The 25540-nt window shown below is 48.4% G+C and overlaps 1 protein-coding gene across 1 annotated transcript in view; it reads right to left on the bottom strand.

Moving 5' to 3' along the window:
* The window catches only part of MAEL (maelstrom spermatogenic transposon silencer), a gene marked incomplete at its 5' end in the record, with an annotated part of 112281 nt that overhangs the window by 65077 nt on the left and 21664 nt on the right, over nt 1–25540 (bottom strand). Inside the window, 2 exons of the mRNA XM_082248410.1 lie at nt 13081–13156; nt 17220–17255. Coding sequence (XP_082104536.1) covers nt 13081–13156; nt 17220–17255 — 112 coding nt within the window. The remainder of the gene's footprint in view (nt 1–13080; nt 13157–17219; nt 17256–25540) is intronic.

Below are 25540 nucleotides of genomic sequence, written 5' to 3'. Positions count from 1 at the left end.
AAAAAAATTGGATGTGGAAATTTCTTCACTTTGTGATAAAATCAAAAATTTCAAAACTCATAAAACATTCAAGGATCGTGAATCCAAACTAAAACAACATCTCGATGTATTTAATAAAAACATCATGAGTAAGAAACAGAAAAAACTCAACCGAGATAGAAACATATTTAAATTAGGGAAAGCATATGACTGGACAACACGTAAATTTAACCCCAATATTAATAGGAAAACAGATCCACCTATACCATCAAGTTCCCAACACCCCTATCCCAATCAAAAAGCGACTAACAATGATCGCCCGAAAAGACCCCTTTCGGGCGACCTATCCAACAACCAATCATCCTCAAAAAAACCTAATACTAAGGCCACATCAAAAAATCTTTACCCTCTGTTTAAACCATCAGCCACAAATCAATCACTGGACACTAACCCACAACCATCACAACATCCCTCAAACTTATCAGTTAACACCTCTTTACCAATCCAACCCCCATCCACCATCTCCAGCACTATTAATTTACAAGATGCTTCTTTTTTAGACATCCTTCACCAACAAGCACGCCAGCTTTCCTCACTTCCCCCCACTCCATCCCAACCCCTATAGACACTCCTTATTCACTTTCCACAGAACCTACTATCATTAATTTGTCACATCACATTCTAACGGAGGATGAATCTATTGCCCTACAGAAGGGACTAAGTTTTTGCCCAAATGCAGGCCTTGACAAATTCGATTTTGTCAAGGACCTGCATTTATTTGCTCGAAAGCTGAATCTCAAAGTTTTATACAATAAAGCGGGCATCACTAAATGGCGGCCCGCGGGCCGTCTCCGGCCCGCGCTGCTGCTCCATCAGGACCGCCGCCATCAGCTGCTGGATTTCTTCCCTGTCTCTGCTGCTGTCATTAGCAGAGCAGGGCGGATGGCCGGAGGCGGGACTGAGACTGGGGGCGGGACACCGGCATTGAATGGAGGGAGGCAGCTGCCTGAATTAGCATTTCAGGCTGGAGGTGATTGGCTGCTGGGAGGCGGAAGGTGATTGGCTGCTGGGAGGCGGGAGGTGATTGGCTGCTGGGAAGCGGAAGGTGATTGGCTGCTGGGAGGCGGGAGGTGATTGGCTGGGAGGCACACAGTCGGCTGCCTCTATGCATGCAGCGCTGCTGTTCCTCTGTCTTCCTCGAGATTGTCCCGCCTCCTGCTCTCCGCTCTGTGTAAGGTAGGAGAGTGAAGGGAGGACAGGGCTGTGAAGTTTGATTGGGGAGCAGGGGTCATGTGCAGGGGGGGGGGGTAGTGTGGTGTTTCATGTAAAGGGGAGCAATGCTGTGGGGGTGATATGTTAAGAGGGTAGTGGTCTGTGTTGATGTAAAGGGGGGCAGTGCTATGGGGGTGTGTGTTAACAGGGCAGTGCTGTGTATGTGTGTGAGGGTGATGCAAAGGGGCAGGTCTGTGGGGGTGATATAAGGGGGCAGTGGTGTGTGTGTGTGTGTGGGGGGGGGGTGATGTAAAGAGAGACAGTGCTGTTGGGGGGATATGCAAGAGGGACAGTGCTGATGGGGGGATATATGAAGGGGACAGTTCTGATGGGGGGATATATGAAGGGGACAGTGCTGATGGGGGGATATATGAAGGGGACAGTGCTGATGGGGGGGATATATGAAGGGGACAGTGCTGATGGGGGGGATATATGAAGGGGACAGTGCTGATGGGGGGATATATGAAGGGGACAGTGCTGATGGGGGGATATATGAAGGGGACAGTGCTGATGGGGGGATATATGAAGGGGACAGTGCTGATGGGGGGATATATGAAGGGGACAGTGCTGATGGGGGGGATATATGAAGGGGACAGTGCTGATGGGGGGATATATGAAGGGGACAGTGCTGATGGGGGGATATATGAAGGGGACAGTGCTGATGGGGGGATATATGAAGGGGACAGTGCTGATGGGGGGATATATGAAGGGGACAGTGCTGATGGGGGGATATATGAAGGGGACAGTGCTGATGGGGGGGATATATGAAGGGGACAGTGCTGATGGGGGGATATATGAAGGGGACAGTGCTGATGGGGGGATATATGAAGGGGACAGTGCTGATGGGGGGATATATGAAGGGGACAGTGCTGATGGGGGGATATATGAAGGGGACAGTGCTGATGGGGGGATATATGAAGGGGACAGTGCTGATGGGGGGGATATATGAAGGGGACAGTGCTGATGGGGGGATATATGAAGGGGACAGTGCTGATGGGGGGATATATGAAGGGGACAGTGCTGATGGGGGGGATATATGAAGGGGACAGTGCTGATGGGGGGATATATGAAGGGGACAGTGCTGATGGGGGGATATATGAAGGGGACAGTGCTGATGGGGGGATATATGAAGGGGACAGTGCTGATGGGGGGATATATGAAGGGGACAGTGCTGATGGGGGGGATATATGAAGGGGACAGTGCTGATGGGGGGATATATGAAGGGGACAGTGCTGATGGGGGGATATATGAAGGGGACAGTGCTGATGGGGGAATATATGAAGGGGGCAGTGCTTTGTGTGTGTGTGGGGGGTGGTGATGTGAAGGGGGACAGTGCTGTGTGTGTGTGTGGGGGGGGGGGGACAGTGGTGATGTGAAGGGGGACAGTGCTGTGTGTGTGGGGGGCGGGGGGACAGTGGTGATGTGAAGGGGGACAGTGCTGTGAGTGGTGATGTAAAGGGGGATAAGCAGCTGCACAGAAAACGTGCAGGGTACAATTGACTCTTAAATGCAATGAAATACAAGGTGCGGTTTCCCACACATGGAAATTGCATGGTACATACGCGCCATGCAGTTTCAATGCGACAGCGTTTTTAAAAAGGTGCCAGGGCCTTTTCCCAGCAGAAAACACAGACACAACAGCCCATTCAAATGAATGGGCTGTCGTGCCTGCACACCTGGGCTGTGATGTAAAGAATCCGAGTCATCACGCAAAAATGCAATCTGGACCTCTGCTGGAAGAAAATTTTGCTAATCGGACCTCCATGAATTTTAATTCAATACCCCTGCAATAAAGAGTCCAAAGAAACATCTCTTGATACTCCTCACAACCGTGCCCTTGAAACTTTAATATCACTTTTAGAAGAAAATGAGGACCTCATTGACCGTGTCGATCTTCCATCGCTTTTAGCGAGTGTCGATTCGACACCTAATGAACCTCCATGTCTTCATCTCACTGTAAAGAAAAAATCAGATAAATGTCCTCCCATACAGAACTCCAACATAAACGCCTTTCTTAAAATGGTTTCCAATGATGTAGACAAATTGAAAACTAAGTCTCCGCCTGTACCTAACATCACACCCCAGCAGAGACAGGCTGTGAATTCCCTTGCCAATAACCAATCATTGATTATTAAACCAGCAGACAAGGGGGGCAATATCGTCCTAATGGACGATACACAGTATATCCATATGTGTCACAAAATCCTTCAAAATCGTGAATGGTATAGACCCATCACAAAGGAGATCATTAATAAATATAACAAGGATTTTTATGAGTTGGTAGATGCAGCCTATCTACACAACATCATTCCCAAAGACACCTGGGAATATATTCGCCCAGCCTTTCCGGTAGTTCCAACTCTATATGCTCTCCCAAAGGTCCACAAAGACCCCAGGGACCCCCCAGGTAGACCCATCATTTCTGGGTGTGGATCAATCACGGATAGTGCAAGTAAAGTCCTTGACAAATTTTTGAAGCCTTTTGTTGCAAGACTTCCATCTTACATACGCGACACCATAGATTTTTTACAAAAAAATCAGCAATTTCACCCTACCTCCTGGGTGTCTTCTGGTGGCGATCGATGTTGAGGCACTATACAGCTCGATCCCTCATTCTAGGGGGGGGGTCGCAGCTGTACGCCACACGATCGCCACCAGTTCCGGCCTGGACGCATATGGTGAATTTATGTTGTCCCTATTGGAATTTATTTTGACACATAATGTGTTTTGTTTTCAAGAATCCCATTTCCTCCAGGTACAAGGCGTAGCGATGGGGACATGCTGTGCCCCATCCTACGCCAATCTGTACCTGGGGGAATGGGAAAAAACCTTTTTGACAGATGAAGATCTCATGATGTATACAGACTGCATACGCACCTGGATGAGATATATTGACGACATATTTGTAATTTGGGACGGCCCCAGAGAACTTCTGGACAAATGTATCGAAAGATTAAATCGAAACGATTTCAATTTGAAATTTACAATGCAAGCCGATGCCACCAGGATAACCTTTTTGGATGTTGAGGTGTTCTGCGATGGGGATGGTGTTCTCCACAGTGGGCTCTATCGTAAGCCCACTGCGGGGAACACCATCCTCCATGCCACAAGTTTTCATCCCCAACCTTTGATTCGTTCAATTCCAACAGGCCAGTACCTGCGTCTGCGTCGGAACTGTTCCAACGTAGACATTTTTAAAACAGCAGCTACCGGCCTAAGAGATAGACTAATGGCAAGAGGATATTCCCATAAATTGCTAAAATCTGCATATAAGAAAGCATTGGCTAGTGACAGAGATGTACTCTTAGTTCCCAAGGTCCGAAAAAACGACAATGCACTGAGAATTATCACCAGTTATTCTCATCAACACCAAGATTTAAGAAACATAATTGCCAAATATTGGCATATCTTAGCGTTGGATCCAACTCTAAGTCGACATCTACCTCAGAGACCATTAATCACATATAGGAGAGCACCAGCCCTTAGGGACAAATTAGTTCGTAGTGAACTTAAAAGCCAGTCCAATGTCGATCCATGTAAGTACAAAGGCACTTTTTCATGTGGGGCATGCCACTATTGTGATTTTATGCATACCACACGTGATCCTATCCTCCCCAATGGCCAAAAGTTTAAGGCCAAACATTTTGCAAATTGTAGAACTATCGGAATTGTATATCTCTTAATCTGCGAATGTAAATGCTTTTACGTTGGCAAAACGAAGCTAGAACTATGGAAACGTATGTATAAACACATCAGGAGTATGCGAAAACGCGATCCCGACTTACCCTTGGGCCGCCATGTATCCATTATGCATGGTGGAAAGTTTCCCAAAATAAAATTTCTGGCTTTGGATCGGGTCCATCCCAGTTCCAGAGGGGGCGACTGGAACAAGCGCCTCCTCCAATTGGAGCTGAGATGGATCCACACTTTGAAGGCAACGGAACCCCCGGGCCTCAATGATATGGTATCTTTCAGGCCCTTTTTGGAAGGTTTTGTATCTGGGGGCATTGAGAAATGACTGTACCATTTATCTCTCACCATTCCATGCGGCGTATAGCATGTCTATGCATCTCTCTTCTTTTCCATTCCTCCATATTGGAACCTATATTTGTCCATTTTACATCATCATATTCCATTTTTTGGTGGATGTCTGTGCATATCTAAGTTTAAATTGTTAAAAAGGCATGGTATTGGTTCCACCCACATTTGCTGATGGCTGTGGATATCCATATAGAATTGACAATATATGGGTACTCATTGGTGACTTCTATAGTTATCATTCTCGTTCCTTTTATTGCAGGCCAATATATACAATATGTGTACTCACATTTAAATTTATTACAATGTCTACCTAAATTTTTCAAAAATATAAAATTTTGCCATACATCTCTTTTTAATATATATTCTTTGCTTTATTATAAGAATATATGTACATATTTCCCAGGTCCCATGGTTCTGTGGACCCGTGTGTATATTTGTGCACCTATTTGAGCCCTCTGCCCAACCCAGCACGGGGTCCGGGACCGTTCTCTAGGTCCCGTGGTTTTTTCCGGCAGCTGGGCACCTCCACTGCTGACATCTTCTGATGTCCACCCAGCTTCCGGGATACGCTGCTACCTGCGTAACCACGCGGTGGCGACGTCACATCCCGTGCTGGTGGGAGACGCTCTGCCGACTGCGCTCCCGCCCCCCTGGTGACGCACTTCCTGTGCGCGTCGGGGCCGGCTCCGAGGGCGGGCCTGGCGAGCACCTCCCGGGGAGCCCATGGCTCCCAACAGGTTGAGAGGCAATCAGAATGATTGCCTCCACCTGACAGTATCCCTTTATAGGCACCACTCCCGGCGTGGATCACTCTGCGCATCCATTGCTGGGAGGAGGTTTGCCACGAGATATCTGTCTAAGGTCAGTGTTCACCTTCACTATTGCTGTGTAATCTCAAATGCCTTATATATATATCTTTTTTATAATCTGGACTTATTTTTTGTCATTTGGGCAACATTTAGTACCTTTGTCTTACCTACACTATATACTTATCATTGACCATGATTCTGATCTCCACCGATCATTTGATTAGTTGGAGTAAACAGGATTACATTCGTGGTCCTATATATGTGGAAAAAATATGTTTGGATTACATAAACCAACTAACAAACATGGTTACTTTTTCTAATGGAAATTGCTATTAAAAAACCCTTTCCCCCTTTGATACATTTTTAGTAATTATATGTATTTATTATTCACAGCATTTGTTGATTGGCCTTTGCTTGTTGGCTTGAGCCATCACTGGACTCCAGTTGTGGCATTGGGCCCTTTTGGTGCACACCTCACTTCTGAGATAAGTCCACTAATACTACTCTGACTGCCTGCTTGCAATGAATCTCCTTGTCACAGAATAAACTACCATCAGTTTCTGTGGGTGCGATCAAAAATCCATGCTTTTATTTAAAGGACAAAACAATATTGGTGTTCATATCTCTTTCAACCATGTAAGTTCAATTTCAATCTTTATATTTATATATATTATATCTATCTCTAAAATGATTTTGAGCATAACAAACATGTATATATGTTCAAATATTATCTAAATGTAACAAATATGTATATATATTCAAGACGCATTTACTTATATTTTGTTTCTGCTGTCTTTTGTATCAACAAACCATTTGTTACAATATCCCTTTAATACTTACAGATAAATACTATTTCTAATACAGTCCTTGAAGAAGAGGTCTTCACCTCGAAACGTCGGACCACATTTAAATAGTCGGTTGAATCCATATGTTCATCTTTTTTATACACACCAGTTCTGTCCATTTTTAATGATATAATGTTGTATGTCAATTTTCTATTTCTTTTTTGCATATATTAATAAAATCATCATTAAGTATTTTCTTTATATTTACATCATTTATCTTGAGTGACCTTAAAAGTCCCACCCCATAGGGGATTTTTCCAAAACATATTCTTCATACTGGGATGTGGCACTCTCATTTAGGAACACAGCGGGAACACACCCACAATATAATCAAAGTAGGTGGGAAAGGGAAACCCCCTCGCTGCCTTGGAGGTGGCAAAAATGGATCTGCGCCTTCAACGCAGCATTAGTCGCATCCTCCATCTTTAAAGTTTCATGCAATTACACAAAGGCTTGAAGGCGAAGACCATCAGGCCCACCACTTCCATGCAAGTCCTGAGAGATGACCGCCGGTAGAACAGGAGCAGAATCGCATCCTGCAACTTCTGGAGTTTCACCTCTGGAAGAAACACCTGAGCTGAGGCCGAGTCCATGGTCAGGCACAGGTAGTCCAGTTTGGTGGACAGGACCAGAGCAGATTTTTTTGGAAATTCAGTTTCCATCCGGACTCTTGCAAGGTTCGCACAGAAAGGTCCAGATTGACTTCTAAAGGCATTCAGAGAATTTGCTCGCAGAAGGTCGTCCAGGTACCCCAGTACTGCAATCCCCTTCGGTCGTAGCAATGCTAACACCAGGGCCAAAATGTTCGTAAACACCCGAGGAGCCAAGGCGAGACCAAAGGGTAAAGCCCCGAATTGATAGTGCTCCTCGCCCACGGCAAAGCAAAGGAAATGCTGATGCCCGACATATATTGGGATATGAAGGTAAGCGTCCTTGATATCGATGGAGGCCAGAGAATCCCCTCGATGAAGGGACACCACTACCGTGCGGACTCCCATCCGAGATCTCTGAACCCGCACAAAGCGGTTCAAGGCCTTGAGGTCCAGGATTTGACAGACCTTGCCTCCCTTCCTGGAAACCATAGATGGGTGTGAATAAAACCCCTGAAAGCGTTTAGATTCTGAAACCGGTACAATGACCCCTTGCGAAAGCAGACCTTGTACCGCCCCAAGACGAGGTCTGGGGACAACACGCAGGTAGGAAGGGAAGTACCTTGCCGGAGGACCGAAACGCGATCTAGTAACTGGACCGAATCAACTCGTGGACCCATTTTTTTTGAATCAAGGAGGTCCACAGATCCGGAAAGAAGCGAAAACATCCCCCAACCCCAGATACAGGTGAGGGCGCCCCTTCAGGCAGAAGTGGGCTTGTCTGCGGGTCCGGAGGAACCTGCTCTCACCTTACCAGGCCAAGCCTCTTGAAACCTCCTGCAGGGTTTCGGGCAGATTTCGATCCCTTGTCCTGAGATCCCAAAGGGTTGCTTATGGGCTGAGAAAAAAGGGCCACATTTGTAACAAGACTTTGCTCTTGGTAGCCTGCACAAGCAGTGCTCTTACCTCCTTTAAAAGACCCTTCATGATCTCCTCCATGGAAGCTCCGAACAGGCGATCTCCTACAAAAAGAGGAGATCAGTCAATACCTTCTTGGAAGCCTGGTCCGCAGAACAATATTTCAGCCATATCATGCGGCTAAGGGTCACAGCTGTCTAGAACACCCTGCCAGCTAAGGGGGCCGCATCCAGAGACGCATTACAGATATACTGCAACCCCTGGACCAACTGGTCCGCCAGGTCAGGAGAAGGCTTTCCCCCCTACCAAATCCTGGTGCAGAAGCTGTGCCCAATCCATTAAGGTCTGGGAAACCAAGGTTATGGCAAACACCAGCCTCAGAATGGAACCGGCTATGGTTAAACAAAAAAAAGGCATTGGACCAGAGATTCAGCTGTCTTGTCAAAAGGGTCCTTAAAAAGGACGGAGAGTACTCCACCGGGAGAAGGGTGGCTTCATTTAACCTAGAAATCTGAGAGTCCACCAATGGTGGTACTGTCAGTTTCTTTAACATGGACTCTTCAAAAGGATACCTTCTAGCGAAACGCTTTAGGTACCCCGACAGTACGTTTTGGGGAACCCCACTGACTTGCGACAATATTATTGAAATAGGCAGGAAAGGGGAAAACCTGTGTCGCCTTTAATGCTCTGCGGGTACCAAAATGTACCAGTGTAGCCGACAGCAGTAGCTGTGTCCTCCAATTTCAAAAAGTTTCCCGCACTGATACAATCAGTGCATCCACTAGCGCCTTTTCATGCGCACCTGTAGTTGAAGAGGAATCATCCTCGCCATCAGAGCACAGCACTCAAGGTGAGTGGATGCAGACCCAGTAGGGTGACTCGTGTTTGTGGTGGCCAAATCAACCTCAAAATTTGAGGAGACCGGATGCAGGTGAAGGTGGGGGACGCTTTTTGACTGCAGGACTGCCTTCATCCCAGACAAAGCGGACTGGGACCCATGGGTTAACCTGGGTACCGCCAACAAGAAATATGAAAATTGCTGTTATAGTTCCCCCCCCCCCCCCACTGCTGCACCACAGGTCCCAGTTCACCAAGCTGCCGCTATAGCAAAAAGAGGGAGCAGTTATACACCCACAGGGACTCACCACCAACTACTCAGGTACAGAGTGCCAAGCTGCACGCCGTGCGGCAATCAGAGAGAAGCAGAAAGTTCAGGAACTGACACTAGAGGTCCACCGCCGATTCACTGCTTCATAGGCTTCAAAAACTTGGCCTGCTACTTGATATCAATGGGAAAACTACAAGAAAATGCCCGCTGGACTACACAAACATGGCCGTCAAGATATACAGCAGCCATCGATGGCAAAATGGCGGCACCACGTGGCTCCCGGGACCCCCAGGTACACTTGGGCAGCAAGGAGGGGCCCTGGCAGAAGCCCCCCCATCAGGACCATTCCCCCCATAAAACGTGTTTTGAGCAGCTGGGGGCACGCCCCCCTCCCGGCCCCACCCCCCCGGCACAAAAAAAAGGGACGCTGGCCTTTTAAAATCGGCGATTGCGGTCCGCACCGCGATCCCGCGCTGCTACTGGAGTCCCCCTTAATATAACCAGATAACTGATAAAGCAATGTGTCTAAGGAAAAATGCCCAAAAGACCATAAAACCCCTTACAGTGCCTGAGAGAGAAGACAAACCGCTCTCCATGCTTCTTCTGCAGCAAGTGAAAGATGGCTGGAGGAGGAGACCAAAATCACTAGAGGCCGAAAAGCACCCTGAGCTACACAAACATGGTGCCAAAAGAAATTATAGGGGAAAACAGGGAAAATGGCTGCCGCCCTCACAATGTGGCTTGCCCACATCCAAGATGGTGCCGAAAACGGTGCAAAAAGTACACAGCAATGCAAAAAATGGCTGCTACCCTAACACTGATGCAGCCAGGCTTGCCCTCACCCAAAATGGCGGCCAAAAACAGCGACAACAGGAGGCCACCACGGGAATCCAGGAGAGGAAGCAACCAGGACAAGGTAGGAGCCCATACACCCCCTCCCCCATGCAGTGAATGCCACTAGAGCGCCCCCATAAAAAGCAGGGAGGCAGGATCTGTCCAGACCGGCCAGGGGCAACCTCACCTCTGCCAACCCCAGGAGTGGGCCAAAATCAACAACCCCCCCTCCCAGAGGACTGGGGAAGGGTAGCATTTACCACACCATTGACCGTGGGCACCGCTCCAATACAGCTCGCCTCCCACCCTGAGTGGTGGTGCCGTCAGCCAAGAGGGGACGCTGCAACACAGGGCATTCCAGGTTGATGCATCCCGCTGAAGGAGTTACTCCGCAGGCTCGTCCCCATCTGTTGGGGCACCATCCTGGCGAGACCTGGGCAGACCACAACCTGCGCACGCTCATAGGCCAGGCTGGGGTACCATAAGGATCTAGATTTTCCAGTGTGAAGCCCATCCCAGCTGTCGCTTGTTCTCCAGGAGGATCCCCCTGACTAGCTAGTGATAGTGAGCAAAGAAAATAAAAACAAACATTTTTCAAAGAAAAAACAAAATAAAATGACACCGGAGTCCCAACAGGGTATCCTATGTCCTACTCTGGAGCTAGGCAGCAAGAAACTGATTAGTAAGCTCTACTGAGGGTAATGTCTAGAGGGACAGCCCCTAAAAGGTGTGCCTAGTTAAAGTTTTTTAATGAAGTTTCACTAGCTAGCCTACTCCTGCAGAGGGCACCATTACCCAATAGTGATGAAACTTGGAAGAGGACATAGGAGAAATTTGGTGTATGCTTATCATTGCAACAGCCCCTTACAAGTACTCTTTTGGGATCCGCCGCCAGCGCAGTCTGCTCAATCCCTCCTACCCTGTGCTTGCCACTTGCTATGGGGGTACATATGCAGGCGAACTCCCGAGCCGGCCTATGTGCATCCATAGACATACACAGCATGGCTCAGACACGCACCCCCCCCCCCCCTTCACTCCACAGGGCTTGACAACAGCAGGAGCCAAACGGTCCCACTGCTCTGTCTGCCGTGTGAGAGCAGGAAGAGGCAAACCGCTATTGACACAGCACTGGATTGAGAGAGGGTTAGAAAATCTATGAAAAGAGTCATCCGTTTCCCTATTATGGCGCCATCCCTTAATAGTAGACCACCGCATTAACAATTCTCCCGAGTCCCACTGAATATAGGGGGAAATTGAGAAATGAAAATATTTAGTGGAGCTTTAAAAATGTACCTTAAAGTCATACTAAAGTCTTTTTTGTTTTAAAAATAACAAACATGCTATACTTGCCTGCTCTGTGCAGTTGGTTTTGCACAGAGCAGCCCAGATCCTTTTCTCAGTTCCCTCTTCGGCGCTCCTGGCCCCCTCCTTCCTGCCGATTTCCCCCACAGCAAGCATCTTGCTATGGGGGCACCTAAGCCGATTCACAGCTGTGTGTGTCCATTCAGACATGGAGCCGCCACTCAGCCCCGCCCCCCTCATTTACTCACTGATTGACATCATCTGGAGCCAACGGCACCCGCTGCTGTGTCTCAGCCTATCAGGAGGAAGAGTCCCGGACAGCAGAGTTTCTCGTGCAACATCGCTGATCGAGATGGGGCTCAGGTAAGTATTAGGCATATTAATGCATCGAATACATTTTTTTTCCCCCCCCTAAAAACCTTCTGCCTTTAGTACCACTTTAACAGGGATCACACAACACGAATAAAATATAGAAAAAAAAATTAAATAAAACAGGTCATTAAAATCTTACAAGGAAGAAATGTTATAGACGCCAGATCACTTGGATATAATATACATGTTTCTTCAACTCTAAGAAGGCAAAGTGAATCAACGTTTCAAGATTTCTTGCTTCTTCAGGATCCATAACCTTCTAAAATGGATATTGCTATACAAAATACACAGCATTACAATAATATAACCTAGCACAAACAAAATAAAGGATATCCTTTCTTTTTAATTGTTCACGCTACAAATGACTTTTGCTCAAATTGTTCAAATATATGTATCCATTTTTCCCCATTTCTATTAAAGGGTCTCTAGAAGCTTTCTGATACAAACACAGTAACATATCTATACCCTCCTAAAGTGGAACTGAAGGCATCATGCAAAATATTTGCATTTATGGTAAACAATGCAAACTCCGCTTTCCAAAATAAATGGTTAACAGTTTGTTCATGGTTTAGCAATTGGTGAAGCGATTACTTTACATAGGGTAAGGCAGGTTTGGACAGCTTTTTTCCTTTTCCAGAGCTTTGGAGGCACTCTACATATGCTCAGTTTGGTGTGTATTGTTTTCTTGGGAAGGTGCATGTCTTCAGCACAGGGCAAATCAGCACTCGCTGTCCAGACAGAAAGTCAGGGGTCATGCAGGAAGACTGTCTGTAGAATCAAAACTCCTCCTACAGTGCTCTGCTAGACACTGATAGAAGGCACAAGACTTCTATATATTGCCGATGGGAAAAGGTATTTAGCAGTTTATATTTACTAAAACTATTGCATTTTTGTTTACTGTGGAAGACCAGATACAGTGAATGCAGGCTCCTGGGGTTTAGTAACACTTTAATATATATGCCAACAAATGACACTCTACCTGTCCATTAACGCATAAGCCAAGTACATACCTTCTGATTTCCTATACAGTCTCTCTTGATATCTTGCTTGATCTTGATGTCTAGATTCCTCTTCCTTATGTCGCGCCTTTAAAAAAAACAAATCAAGGACAAAAACACACTTGTTGGCTTTCATAAGAAAAGAAAGAGACCAACAGTCCTAAGACTGTGTACCAATAACACATTGTTGTAACATTTTATGCTTCGACTTCCTTCATCCAATAATGGCAACTCTCAGCAGGACTTGTTTGCTTCGAACAATGTTAATTCATTCAGTAGTAGAAAAAAAAATGTAACCTATAAAAACGCAAGCCAAACTCTGGGCTCTGCAATATGTTATGCTTGTTTTTATACTTGCCCTTTCCAGATGTCTTCAGGCCAGTCAAACAACAAAGGGTCCTTTTAAGCCATGCCATACACTTTCATTCAGCCAGTAAGGTAGATGAAGAAATCTCCTCCCACCCTGCTGGGGGGGGGGGGGGTGCAGAGGTGCCGGAGCATGTTACACTGTACAATTGGGAGTAACATGCTCCAAAAGCACGTTTAACCACTTCCCGCCCGCCCTATTACAAATTGACGGCGGGAATGTGGTTGTGTTATCCTGACCGGACGTCATATGACGGCGGCAGGATAACACTGCTCTGGGCGCGCAGAGCGGCGATCGGTGATGCGGGGTGTCAGTCTGACACCCTGCATCTCCGATCTCGGTAAAGAGCCTCTGACGGAGGCTCTTTACCATGTGATCAGCCGTGTCCAATCACGGCTGGTCACATAGTAAAACAGGAACAGCCGTTGATCGGCTTTCCTTAGTTCGTGCCTGACAGGCACGAGTAAAGGAGCGCCGATCGGCGGCTCCCCTGACAGGGGGGGGGGTCGGCACTGGTAATCAGATCATTGATTACCAGTGCAGACCCTCGGGGGGGGGGGGGGGGGATGCCACTAGATCCACCAGGGATGCCCACCATGACCCCAGGGATGCCCACTATGACCACCAGGGATGGCGATCAGGGCTCAGGGAGCCCCCCATTGCCCTCCCCATCAGTGATGCCCACTAGTGTCCTCCCTATCAGTGCTGCCCACAAGTGCCCATCATTGCCATCCTTTAGTGTCGCCCACCAGTGCCCATTATTGCCCACCAGTGCCGCCTATCAGTGCCCATCAGTGCCGCCCGTCAGTGCCGATCAGTGCCGCCCATCAGTGCCACCTATCAGTGCCCATCAATGCCGCCTATCAGTGCCCAGCAGTGTCGCCTATCAGTGCCCACCAATGCTGCATATCAGTGCTACCTATCAGTGCCACATATCAGTGCCTATCAGTGTCGCCTATCAGTGCCGCCTATCAATGCCACCCCATCAGTGCCACCCCATCATTGCCTCCTCATCAGTGCCTGTCAGTGCAGTCTCATCAGTGCTCATCAGTGCAGGAAAAAAACTTATTTACAAAATTGTATAACAAACAAAAAAAACTTTTTTTTTTTTTTCAAACTTTTCTGTCTTTTTTTTATTTGTTTAGCAAAAAGTAAAAATCGCACAGGTGATCAAATACCACCAAAAGAAATCTCTATTTGTGGGGGGAAAATGATATAAATTTGGTGTAAGTACAGTGTTGCATGACCGCGCAATTGTCATTCAAAATGCAACAGCGCTAAAAGGGGAAAATTGGCCTGGGCGGGAAGGGAGGGAAGTGCCCTGTATTAAAGTGGTTAAGGGCATGGAAAACTCCCACTGTAGCCTGCAGAGCCACTCAAAAAAGAAGGATCTCCTTGAACAGGGCCTCCAAATTTTTATCTATGGCGTCTTCAAAGATCAAGAACTTATCAGATTTCCGAAACTTAACACAAATCCATCCTTACATCCAATGACCGCCTAATTCAGGTAAGAATATTCCATCACAGCCACTTTACCCCCTTTAGAATGCATAAATTGGGTCTACGCCCCACTCCTGACTGCTTTTGGGGTTGTGGGGAACCTGCCGACTTTTTTCACTGTTTTTGGTCCTGTCCACAAGTTTATTTTTTGGTCTGAGATTGACTAATTTCTGTCCTCTGCCCTTGGTATCCCTAATAGTTTACACCCCAAGAATTGCTTGCTGGGTGCGTTTGGGGACCTGATGGTCTCTAGACATACGAAGCAACTGCTTCGCATTCTTTATTTCTATGCCAGAAAGACTATCTTACTCAGTTGGAAGGGGCCAGCGATGCCCGCTGTGGCCACTTGGCTCCAGTTGATTAACAGCTGCCTTCCTCTGTATAAACTAACATTTGAACTGAGGAGTCGTCCTCTCTTGTTTGAAAAGCTATGGGGCGGCTGGATATCTAGTCCCCTTTCTCTGACTCCCTCGGGAGTGAGGGACTGATCCTTCTTCTTAACCTTATTGGTTGAGTGTACTGCCCTCCTCAGCCTAGTTGTGACTGTTCTTGTGTGCATTGCCCTCCATCTTCAGCACCTGTATGCCTATAAATCTTTTTTACTGTATCCACTACTGCTGATCATATTATTGCTCTGTAATGGGGGGGGACCTGGGAGCGCCAGCACCAATTGTTGTATACACTCGATCCAGGGTGATTGAGGGTTTTTTCTTGTCATTTGGTTCTGTTGATTTTTTTTTTTTTAATTGTCCTGTGTGTTTGAAAATTAACAAACATATCGTTAAAAAAAAAAAATCATCAGATCAGGGCATTCATTTAAAAAGGAAGACAGTCCAGGGGTCAACAGTAGTAGAACCCAATATCTTGTAGAATTTCTCCTCCATGGGGTACTGTTGAGCAAACCACTTTAAAAAAGGTAAAAGCATCTTCTCCAGGTCCAAATGGGTAAACCCAAATGACATACATCACTTCCTGCCAGTGAGTGTGCATTAGAAAAGACTTGGGACGTTTTGGTGACTGCCAGAATCCAAACCCAATGATTTTTGGGGAACAGGATTCCAGCAGTGGTAACTTCAGCTTAGTTTGCACCAAATCAGCCAGGAAGCCCATCATCAGTCTCCGACAGCCCAGGACCCGGAGATTCCTCCTGAGAGGACTAGTTTTTGTAGGATTCCCAAACCTTGACATTTTTTCCTCATCTTGAGGATGTTCCCCCCAACGCATCATCCTCCTGAAAAAAGGAGGAGAGAAAGAAAGAAGTACACCCCATGCTTGCGTCTAAGGACTTCTGAGACATTAAGAACTGATATTAAATACCCCTCCCCACCTGAAGGCCATGGGTGGCCAAGGATCTGCAGGCCTTTTATACCCCAAGGGGGAACGGCCACCCAGCTGTCAAGGGTGCAGGCACAAACCAAAACACTTGAGAAGCATCCAGTCCCTCTAGACGCCATGACGAATCGCATAGGGCGGGGCTTGTCTGACGTGTTCATGCAAGTATGAAGATTCGCTTGCAGCCCACATACGGCACTGGAGCAGAGACCTCTTAAGGTTAAAATGCTTTATTTTTGGAATTTCGGGTGCAATACTTTGTTTATGTGGAATGCACATATGTTTTTGTGGGGTTTTATACAATGAGGACTTTTTTTTCATGTTTCCACCCAGATTTTTCTACAACAGAGTCATATTGAGAACGTTTCTTGGAGGGTATACCATTGTCGGGAATTGACTGAGCGAGAGTTTGACCCACTGAATAATTCTAGCAAGTCATTCTGTGCCACTGGTGATAGTTTCACATGGGATGTTTGCACTTCCAGAATGAGATCCTACTGAACAGAGACATTTCTGATATTGAAGATTTAGAACACAGGACACTGTTAGAATAACACTTTTTATTGTGACACAATATTGCACAAGACACTTTTGAAGCACGGGGCACATTGCATTTTTATTGCACAAGCTGTGGATAAAATTGATTAACAGCATTTGGTGTTTTTATTGATAGATACTGCACACACACACACATATATTTTGCACTTTTGATTTTATTGAATTCATTCTTGTACTCGATTCACAAATACATACACACTCACACAGGAGCAGGGAGAAGAAATTTCTAGTAGTTAGCACGGGTATATATTATGGTTTTATAACTGGGAGGCATCAATTGATGCTCCATTAAACAACAGCAGCTACTGTAAAAGGGTTTGGTAATCCATGACTCACACAATTTTTTTATTCTTTGAAAGCTGAAAAAAAAAAATATTAAGCAATAACTACTTACCAATACTTCAGTAACTTGTGCTGCCAAAGAAGCACCCTGGAAATTGGAAATATAAAAAAAAAAAAAAAAAAAGTGTCATTACCCAAATATTTAAATGGTGAAAGAATCAAAGTATGGTAAACTAGAAGCCGACGTGCAACTCTTCTTTACTTGCATGTCCCCACTGCAGAATCGACTCACTTCCAAGGATCTTCCGAGCTTCACAATTTAAAAAGGTAATACCATGGGCAAAACTCCCCCCCCCCCCCCCCCCCCCATTTAGAGCAGAGTAAGGGAGGCCTTTATTTTTTGCCATTTGTGTCCCATTGTTGAGATTTCCCTTCACTTCCAGTCCCGTAGCCAAAACAGGAAGGGAGAGGAAATTCCTTGGGGACCCCCAGGTCACCAGACCTAGTGTCCCCATTGGTAGATTTCCCCTCTTACATTTTTGGGGACAAACCAAAATTTGGGATTTTTTTCCGTTTACTTTCAATGATAATGGTCAACATGACAAAGAGTTTATTCTCTCCAACAGGAACACAGACAGCAATAAAAACTGACAGGTGTTCCAATCCCTCTCACCAAAAAAAAAAAAAAAAAAAAAAAAAAAAGAGGAGATTTTGCCCACAACAAAAAAACGGAATTTTTGTAAAATCTTACCTGTAAAATTCCTTTTTCTGAGTCCTCCGACAGTCGCCGCCTCTTCATATTCGTCACATATGGGGTATTAGACTTTGCTCCGAAGGAGTAGCTAGGCAACAGAATATGTTAACAATAAAGCTTTTAACATATATCCCACCCTCAAGGGGTGGTCCCCTCAGTCAATACCCTCCTACTTCCTGCAACCATATCTCAGTTTTAGTGGAATAGCAGTAGAGTATACAACCAAACCCCAAAAGAGGGGCGGGGGCGGCGACTGTTGGAGGACTCAGAGAAAGGAATTTTACAGGTAAGATTTTACAAAAATTCCGTTTTCTCTTACGTCCTCCGACAGTCGCTGCCTCTTCATATTCGTCACATATGGGGACGTCCCAAAGCAGTGCAAACATGAGTGGTGGGAAACGCATCCGCGCCGAAAAGGCAACGCAGTCTCCGCATCAAAGAAAGGAACCTTACCAAAGGAAGGAAACCAGCTGGGCAACAGTAAAAAACAAGTGCTCAACAGGAGCAACAACCCAGGAAAAGACAAAAAACCAGGGGATACAAAAAACTATCCCAACAGCCAGGAGTCCCCAACAAGGGACCCTATGGAACAGCCGCACTAAGAACCTTGCGGCCAAAGGAAGCATCCGCCGATGCCTGAACATCTACTTTGTGTATTTTGTATTTTGTGAAAGTGTGCACGGTCGACCAGGTCGCCGCCTTACACACCTGGGCTACAGAAGCCCCATGACGACAGGCCCAAGACGTACTCAAAGATCTAGTAGAGTGCGCCTTCACAGGGACAGGAGAAGCCTTACCCTGCAAAGCATAGGCCTGTTCAATGGTCTGCCTGATCCATTTGGCGATGGTAGAGGCCGAAGCCGCCATGCCCTTCCGAGGACCCTCTGGAAGAACAAACAAGGAGTCCGCCTTACGAAAAGACTCAGTCGATTTAAGGTAAACCCTTATCGCCCGAACAACATCCAGAGAATGCAATCTCACCTCCTTTGGATGTTTAGGCTTCGCGCACAGCGAAGGCAAGACAATATACTCATTAAGATGGAATTCCGAAACTCGTTTCGGAAGAAAAGAAGGATTAGGTCGCAAGACCACCTTATCCAAATGAATAACCAGGTACGGAGACTTGCAGGACAAAGCCGCCAGCTCCGACACTCTGCGAGCCGAAGTGATCGCCACCAAAAAGGCGACCTTTTTGGACAACATAGACAACGAGATCTCCCTGATCTGTTCAAAAGGAGCACGTTGTAACACAGATAGAACGAGATTCAAGTCCCAAGGGGGCAAAGGATCCCTCCTAGGAGGAACCAGATGCCGCACACCCTGAATAAAAGTGCCAACCAAGGAGTTGGAAGCCACGGGACGTTGAAACAGAACGGCCAGCGCAGACACCTGACCCTTTATCGTAGCCAGCGCCAAACGCTGATCAACACCCGTCTGAAGAAAAGACAGCACACGGGAAACCGAGTACGTGCGGGGTGAAAACCCCCTGGACTCACACCAGGCAAAATAGGCCTTCCAAGTACGGTAATAAACCTTCCCCGAGGAAGACTTCCTCGCGTTGATCAAAGTATGAACGACCTCTGGAGAGAGACCCTTCTCCTTCAGGACCTCTGTCTCAACAGCCAGGCCGTCAAAGCCAGCGACTGTAAAGCAGGATGGTAAATCGGTCCCTGAGACAGTAGATCGTCTCGAAGAGGTAGACGCCAAGGGGCGTCGACCGCCAGATTCACGAGGTCTGCGTACCAGGACCGGCGAGGCCAGTCCGGTGCCACAAGAATCACCGTGCTGCGTTCCGAGAGTAACCTGCGAAGGAACCTGGACAGCAACTGAATCGGTGGGAACGCGTACATCAGCCTGTACTGATGCCACGGGGCCACTAACGCGTCCGACGCGTCTGCCCGAGGGTCGCGCGTCCTTGCCACGAACCTTGTTGTTGAGACGAGACGCGAACAGGTCCACATCTGGAAGACCCCACTTCGCGCACAACATCTGGAAGACAGCCGGGTGAAGAGACCATTCCCCCTGATCCAGGGTCTGGCGACTCAGATAGTCCGCCTGCCAGTTCTCCACCCCCGGAATGTGAACTGCCGTTATCGCCGGGACATGAGTCTCGGCCCAAGACAGAATGTCGGCCACTTCTCGAGCCGCCCGGGCACTCCTGGTGCCCCCTTGGTGGTTGATGTAGGCCACCGCCGTGGCATTGTCCGTCTGCACCCGAACCGGGCAGCCCTGCAGCCGGTCCGTCCAGCGATGAAGACAGAGATTTATCGCACGTAATTCCAGAATGTTGATCGGAAGGGAAGACTCTCCCTCCGACCAAGTCCCCTGGGCAGACAGAACGCCCAGAACACCACCCCAGCCCGACAGGCTGGCATCCGTGGTGATCACCGTCCACGAGATAGGACGAAACGACTTGCCCCCGGACACCATCGGGGACTGGAGCCACCACAGGAGGTCTCTTCTGGTGCGATGACTCAACGAGATCTGAAGATCCAGAGATTGAGGTCGCCCGTCCCACTTGGACAGGATCTCCGCTTGGAGACCCCGCGTGTGAAACTGGGCGAAGGGAATCGCCTCGAAGGCCGAGACCATCAATCCCAGACATCTCATGCACGTCCTTAAAGACGAGTGCGGAACGTCCCTGAGGGACCTGACTTCCTCCTGAAGAGTTCTGAGTTTGTCTTCCGGCAGGAAGACCTTCGCTTGTACCGAGTCCAGAATCATTCCCAGGTAGGGAAGACGAACCGACGGACTCAGCGTCGACTTTGGAAAATTTATCGTCCAACCAAACTCCTGTAGAGTTTGCATCGTGACAGACAGGTCCTCCACCAGACCCTGGCTGGTCGCAGACCGAACCAGGATGTCGTCTAGATACCCCAGGACAGAAAATGCCCTGGGCCCTCAACAATGCCAGAACCGGTGCAAGCACCTTGGTGAAGACCCGCGGAGCCGAGGCGAGACCAAAAGGCAACGCCACGAACTGGTAGTGATCCTCCGCAATGGCGAATCGAAGGTACCTCTGGTGACCTTCGAAAATGGGGATGTGAAGGTACGCATCCTTCAAATCGATGGAGGCCATGAATTCCCCCGGAACCAGGGCAGCCACCACCGACCGCAGGGATTCCATGCGGAACTTGCGAACCCGCACGAGCGGTTCAGAGCCTTCAAGTCCAGAATTGGACGAACCTTGCCCTCCTTCCTGGGCACGGTGAACAGATTGGAATAAAACCCCCGAAATCTGTCCCGATGAGGCACCAGAACCACCACTCCCTGAGCCCTCAGGTCCCGCACCGCCAGGTGCAGGTCCCGCAAACGCTCTGGAGACAGTTGAAGATTTGAGGGAAAAAAATCTGCTCTCCGGCCGAGAGAGAAACTCGATCTTGTAACCAGATCGAACGATTTCCTGAACCCATCTGTCCCGCACACGGGCCAACCAGGGCTGAAGAAAACCGAGCAAGCGTCCCCCCACCCCAAAACTGGGTGAGGGCGCCCCTTCAGGCCGCACTGTTATGGGCTGCAGATCCGGATTGGCCAGACTTCTGTTTACCAGACCAGGGCTTCTTCTGAGAGCCTTGACCTTTGAACGGCTTGCCCTTGTAGTGCGGCCGAAAGGCACGAAAGGACCCCTGAGGAGGCCGAAAATTAGCATGCTTCTTCCCAGAAGCCCCCTTAGCTTTGGGGAAATGGGGCAAGAGAGTGCTTACCCCCGGTGATCCCCTTAATCAACACATCCAGGGACTCCCCAAAAAGGCGAGACCCATCATAAGGTAGATTGGCTAAGGTCTTACGTGAAGACTGGTCCACCGACCAACATTTTAACCAAATCAGGCGGCGAGACAACACCGCCACACTGTGCACACGTGCAGCCAACGGAACCAGGTCCAGGTCCGCATCACACAGATACATGACACCCTGGTGGATTTGATCCACCATATCCAGGGTCGCCGGTGAGGCCGAATCGGCCACTAGGACGCGCCTAAGCATCTGCGTCCAACTTGCGATCGCCTGGGCCGCCATGAGAGAAGCAAACAGAGCCTTAAGCATAGAACCCGTAACAGAATAAGTATGACGGGTAAGAGACTCCAGTCTCCTATCCGTGGCGTCACGGAACACAGGGGAATCCTCTGCAGGAATCGCAGTGGCTTTGTTTAAAACCGCAATTGCGTGATCCACTGGGGGTGGCACACACCACCTTTCATCAGTGGAAGGTGAAAAAGGATAACGCAGCTTGAATCTACTTGGTACAGCAAAAGGTTTGCGTAGATTGCGCCATTGTTCCTTAACAGCGCGCTGAAAATCATCATTGCAGGGAAAAACCTGCGGCGTCCTGCGTTTTCTCTGCGTCCCATAAGCCGCCAAGGCGGCGGGGGGACACACCTCATCCTGCAAACGCAGCGTTTGCTTTATGGAAGCAATCAACTCATCCATGATTGCAAGCTCTTCAGGCGAGCCAGGGGGAGAATTATCAACCCCCTCAACTTCAGCCTCCACCTCAGACCCTATTAGATCAAGAGAGGAGCGGGACCCCGATAAGGAGGCCCCCGCCATAACAGCCCTATCACCTTCACCCTCAGAATCAGAGGAAAGAGCAACTCTGGGCCTTTTAGTAGATTGAGCAGCCACCAGCATCTGCACCTGAGCAGCAAGGCCAGCCACAATAGTGGCCAAATCCCCCCCTGGGGGGGAGACAGCGGTCCCCTGGCTTTCCACCAAGGCTGTAGGAAATTTTCCCTCCTGAGAATCCATTGCCCCTGTAATGCCAGACAACAAAGGGTTAACTGCCCCTTTTAAGCAAGCGCGGCAAGCGCAGCCCACCGCACCACACTCAAGCACAATAAGACCCCCACAGGGAATATGCAAACTGAACACAGGCAATGGATAGCAAGAACAGAAGGGTAAAACCTGAGGAGACCCTCGCCGCTGCTGCTGCCTCGATCGGTGTTCCTGGAAAGAGGAAGTGATGCTGCCAGGGCGCTCTATGTAAGCCTATGGAGGCTACAAGAAAATGGCCGCCATGCATGTAAAACATGCGGCCGGAGCGGGTGTAGGCAAAATGGCGCCGTTTGGCGCCGAAACCGCCGCTCCACAGTGCAGTAAAAAACACACATTACATTCCAGTATCAGAATACATGTCAGATCGCCGCAGCGATCGCTGTATAGTGCCCAAACATGCCAAAAAACATGCCCCACAGCACACAGCTTCACACACTGATCAGCCTGACACAGACAGTGTCACACATCTCCCCCCCCCCCCCTTGCAGCCCACAGCATGCAGCCGAGAGATAGGGAGACAAGCAGTGTGATTAAAGGCAGGTTACACAGTCCCAGACTGACACCCCCCCAGACAGACAGGTCCCCACATAAATACACTTACCTCACATGGCGTGGGGGACCCGCACAGGCGAACAAGCCGCTGCACATGAGGCAGGGAGAGTCGCATTCAAGACGCACAAAATGGGGGTTAAGAAACCGCACAGCGTCCAGTGAGGTAGCCACCTCACCAATCATCCCTGCACCGAACAGGGATGGGTCGTTCACTGTGCCAGGAGCGTTACCTGGCTGAACGCTCGATGGCAGACTGGGAAGCCACTGACCCACGACCTGCGATCAGGGGGATCAGCCCGAGACTCAGTCTGCATGATCCTCTTCATCCGAAGAACTAACTAATGCTGACAAAAATAACAGCTAAGTAAAGGTAGAGAGAAAACTCAAACAAAATTTTAAAAAGAAGAAAGAGTCTGGGGCAGGAAGCCCCAGCACAGAAAAAGCCAGCCACTCCTGACAAGCTAGACATTAAAACTGAGATATGGTTGCAGGAAGTAGGAGGGTATTGACTGAGGGGACCACCCCTTGAGGGTGGGATATGTTAAAAGCTTTATTGTTAACATATTCTGTTGCCTAGCTACTCCTTCGGAGCAAAGTCTAATACCCCATATGTGACGAATATGAAGAGGCGGCGACTGTCGGAGGACGTAAGAGAAAAGGAGATTTTGCCTTTACTTGTACTTTAAGCAAACCAAACAAAACTCCATAAAGCTCCATAAATATTATAATCTGATTCCACCTCTAGATTTAGCAAAAAACTATGTCATATGAGGACCTATTTTTTTTCTTTTCAATTAGAAAGACCCTTGTACTATAGTCGATGGTGGATCTAAAAGGAGATCATACAGTCCCAATGTGTTGTGCGCTTTATACCAGCAACTCAAAAAAAAAAAAAAATTGTAAAAAGACCTGTCCTCGGCGAATTACAGGCAATGCCTTAGTTTACCACATTTACCCAATAGCTTTACTTTCAGTCAATAACCCTGGCCAGGTATTCAGATCAGAAGACCGAAGTGCTTAACAGGCATACATGTTTGTTTAGGTCACTGACAAAGTATAGCACCAGGGGTCAGCAAAACAGTCAGGACTACCTTTAACCACTTACCGCCCGCCCGCCGTCATATGACGGCGGGACGGTGCGGCTATTATCCTGGGCGGACGTCATATGACGTGACCCAGGAAATGCACGGCAGGCGCGCGATCGCGCCGCCGTGCACTGCCGGTGTGTCCCCGGGACACCCCCCGTCACCGGCAGGGGCGTGGCTGTTTCCCACGTGATCGGCTGTGTTCCAACGACACAGCCGATCACAATGGAGGCGGCCGGGAGATGACCGCGCATGCGCGATCGGGAGCGCGCAGCGCGGTCATGTCGGTGGCACTGTGTTCCGTAGGAACACAACTGTCACCGGCAGTAGTAAACAGTCACTGACAGTGACTGTTTACTATGCGATTGGCTGTGAATCCATTCACAGCCGATCACAAAATGTAAACAAAGAGCAGTAACTCACTGTTACTAGCTCTTCTCCCCTCACACAGCTTCCAGTGTGAGGAGAGCAGAGCTAGAAATAGTGAGTTACTGCTCTGTGTACCTGCAAAAGTAAAATCACACTAATAAAGGTCCCCCCAGACAGTCCCCAGCCCCCCCAATGTCACCTGTCACCCAACAGTCACCTCATCAGTGCCCAGAAATTGACACCCATAACGTTCACATGTGAGCGCAGCGATCGCGGGCAGAATCACTGCGATTCTGCCCGCGATCCGTAAATCATTGCAAATTGCGGGACGCCTGTGCGTTGCCCGTTTTTTGCAATAGCACCCCAAACGCTGTGCGATGTTGCTGCGATTTCCGCCCTGCCGAATCGCGGTAACATCGCGCAAACAACGCATGACGCCTAAAAAAGGTACAAGAGTTTCTTTGGGGCGTCATGCGTTGTTTGCGCGATGTTACCGCGATTCGGCAGGGCGGAAATCGCAGCAACATCGCACAGCGTTTGGGGTGCTATTGCAAATCACGGGCAACGCACAGGCGTCCCGCAATTTGCAATGATTTCTGGATCACGGGCAGAATCGCAGTGATTCTGCCCGCGATCGCTACGCTCACATGTGGACATAGCCTAAAGTTCACCGGTCACCAGAGACTGCCATCAGTACCGCCGTGCACCAACGCCCGTCACCTGTCACCCCGTCAGTCATCGTCACCCCGTCAGTCATCGTCACCCCGTCAGTCATCGTCACCCCGTCAGTCATCGTCACCCCGTCAGTCATCGTCACCCCGTCAGTCATCGTCACCTGTCACCTGTCACCCCATCAGTCATCGTCACCTGTCACCCCATACATGCAATTACTTACTGACC

The sequence above is a fragment of the Pelophylax lessonae genome, assembly GCF_965119305.1.
Source record: "Pelophylax lessonae genome assembly, chromosome: 2".
NCBI lineage: Eukaryota > Metazoa > Chordata > Amphibia > Anura > Ranidae > Pelophylax > Pelophylax lessonae.
The sequence above is the reverse complement of the archived record's forward strand: the minus strand, read 5'-3'. Positions and strand labels throughout refer to the sequence as shown.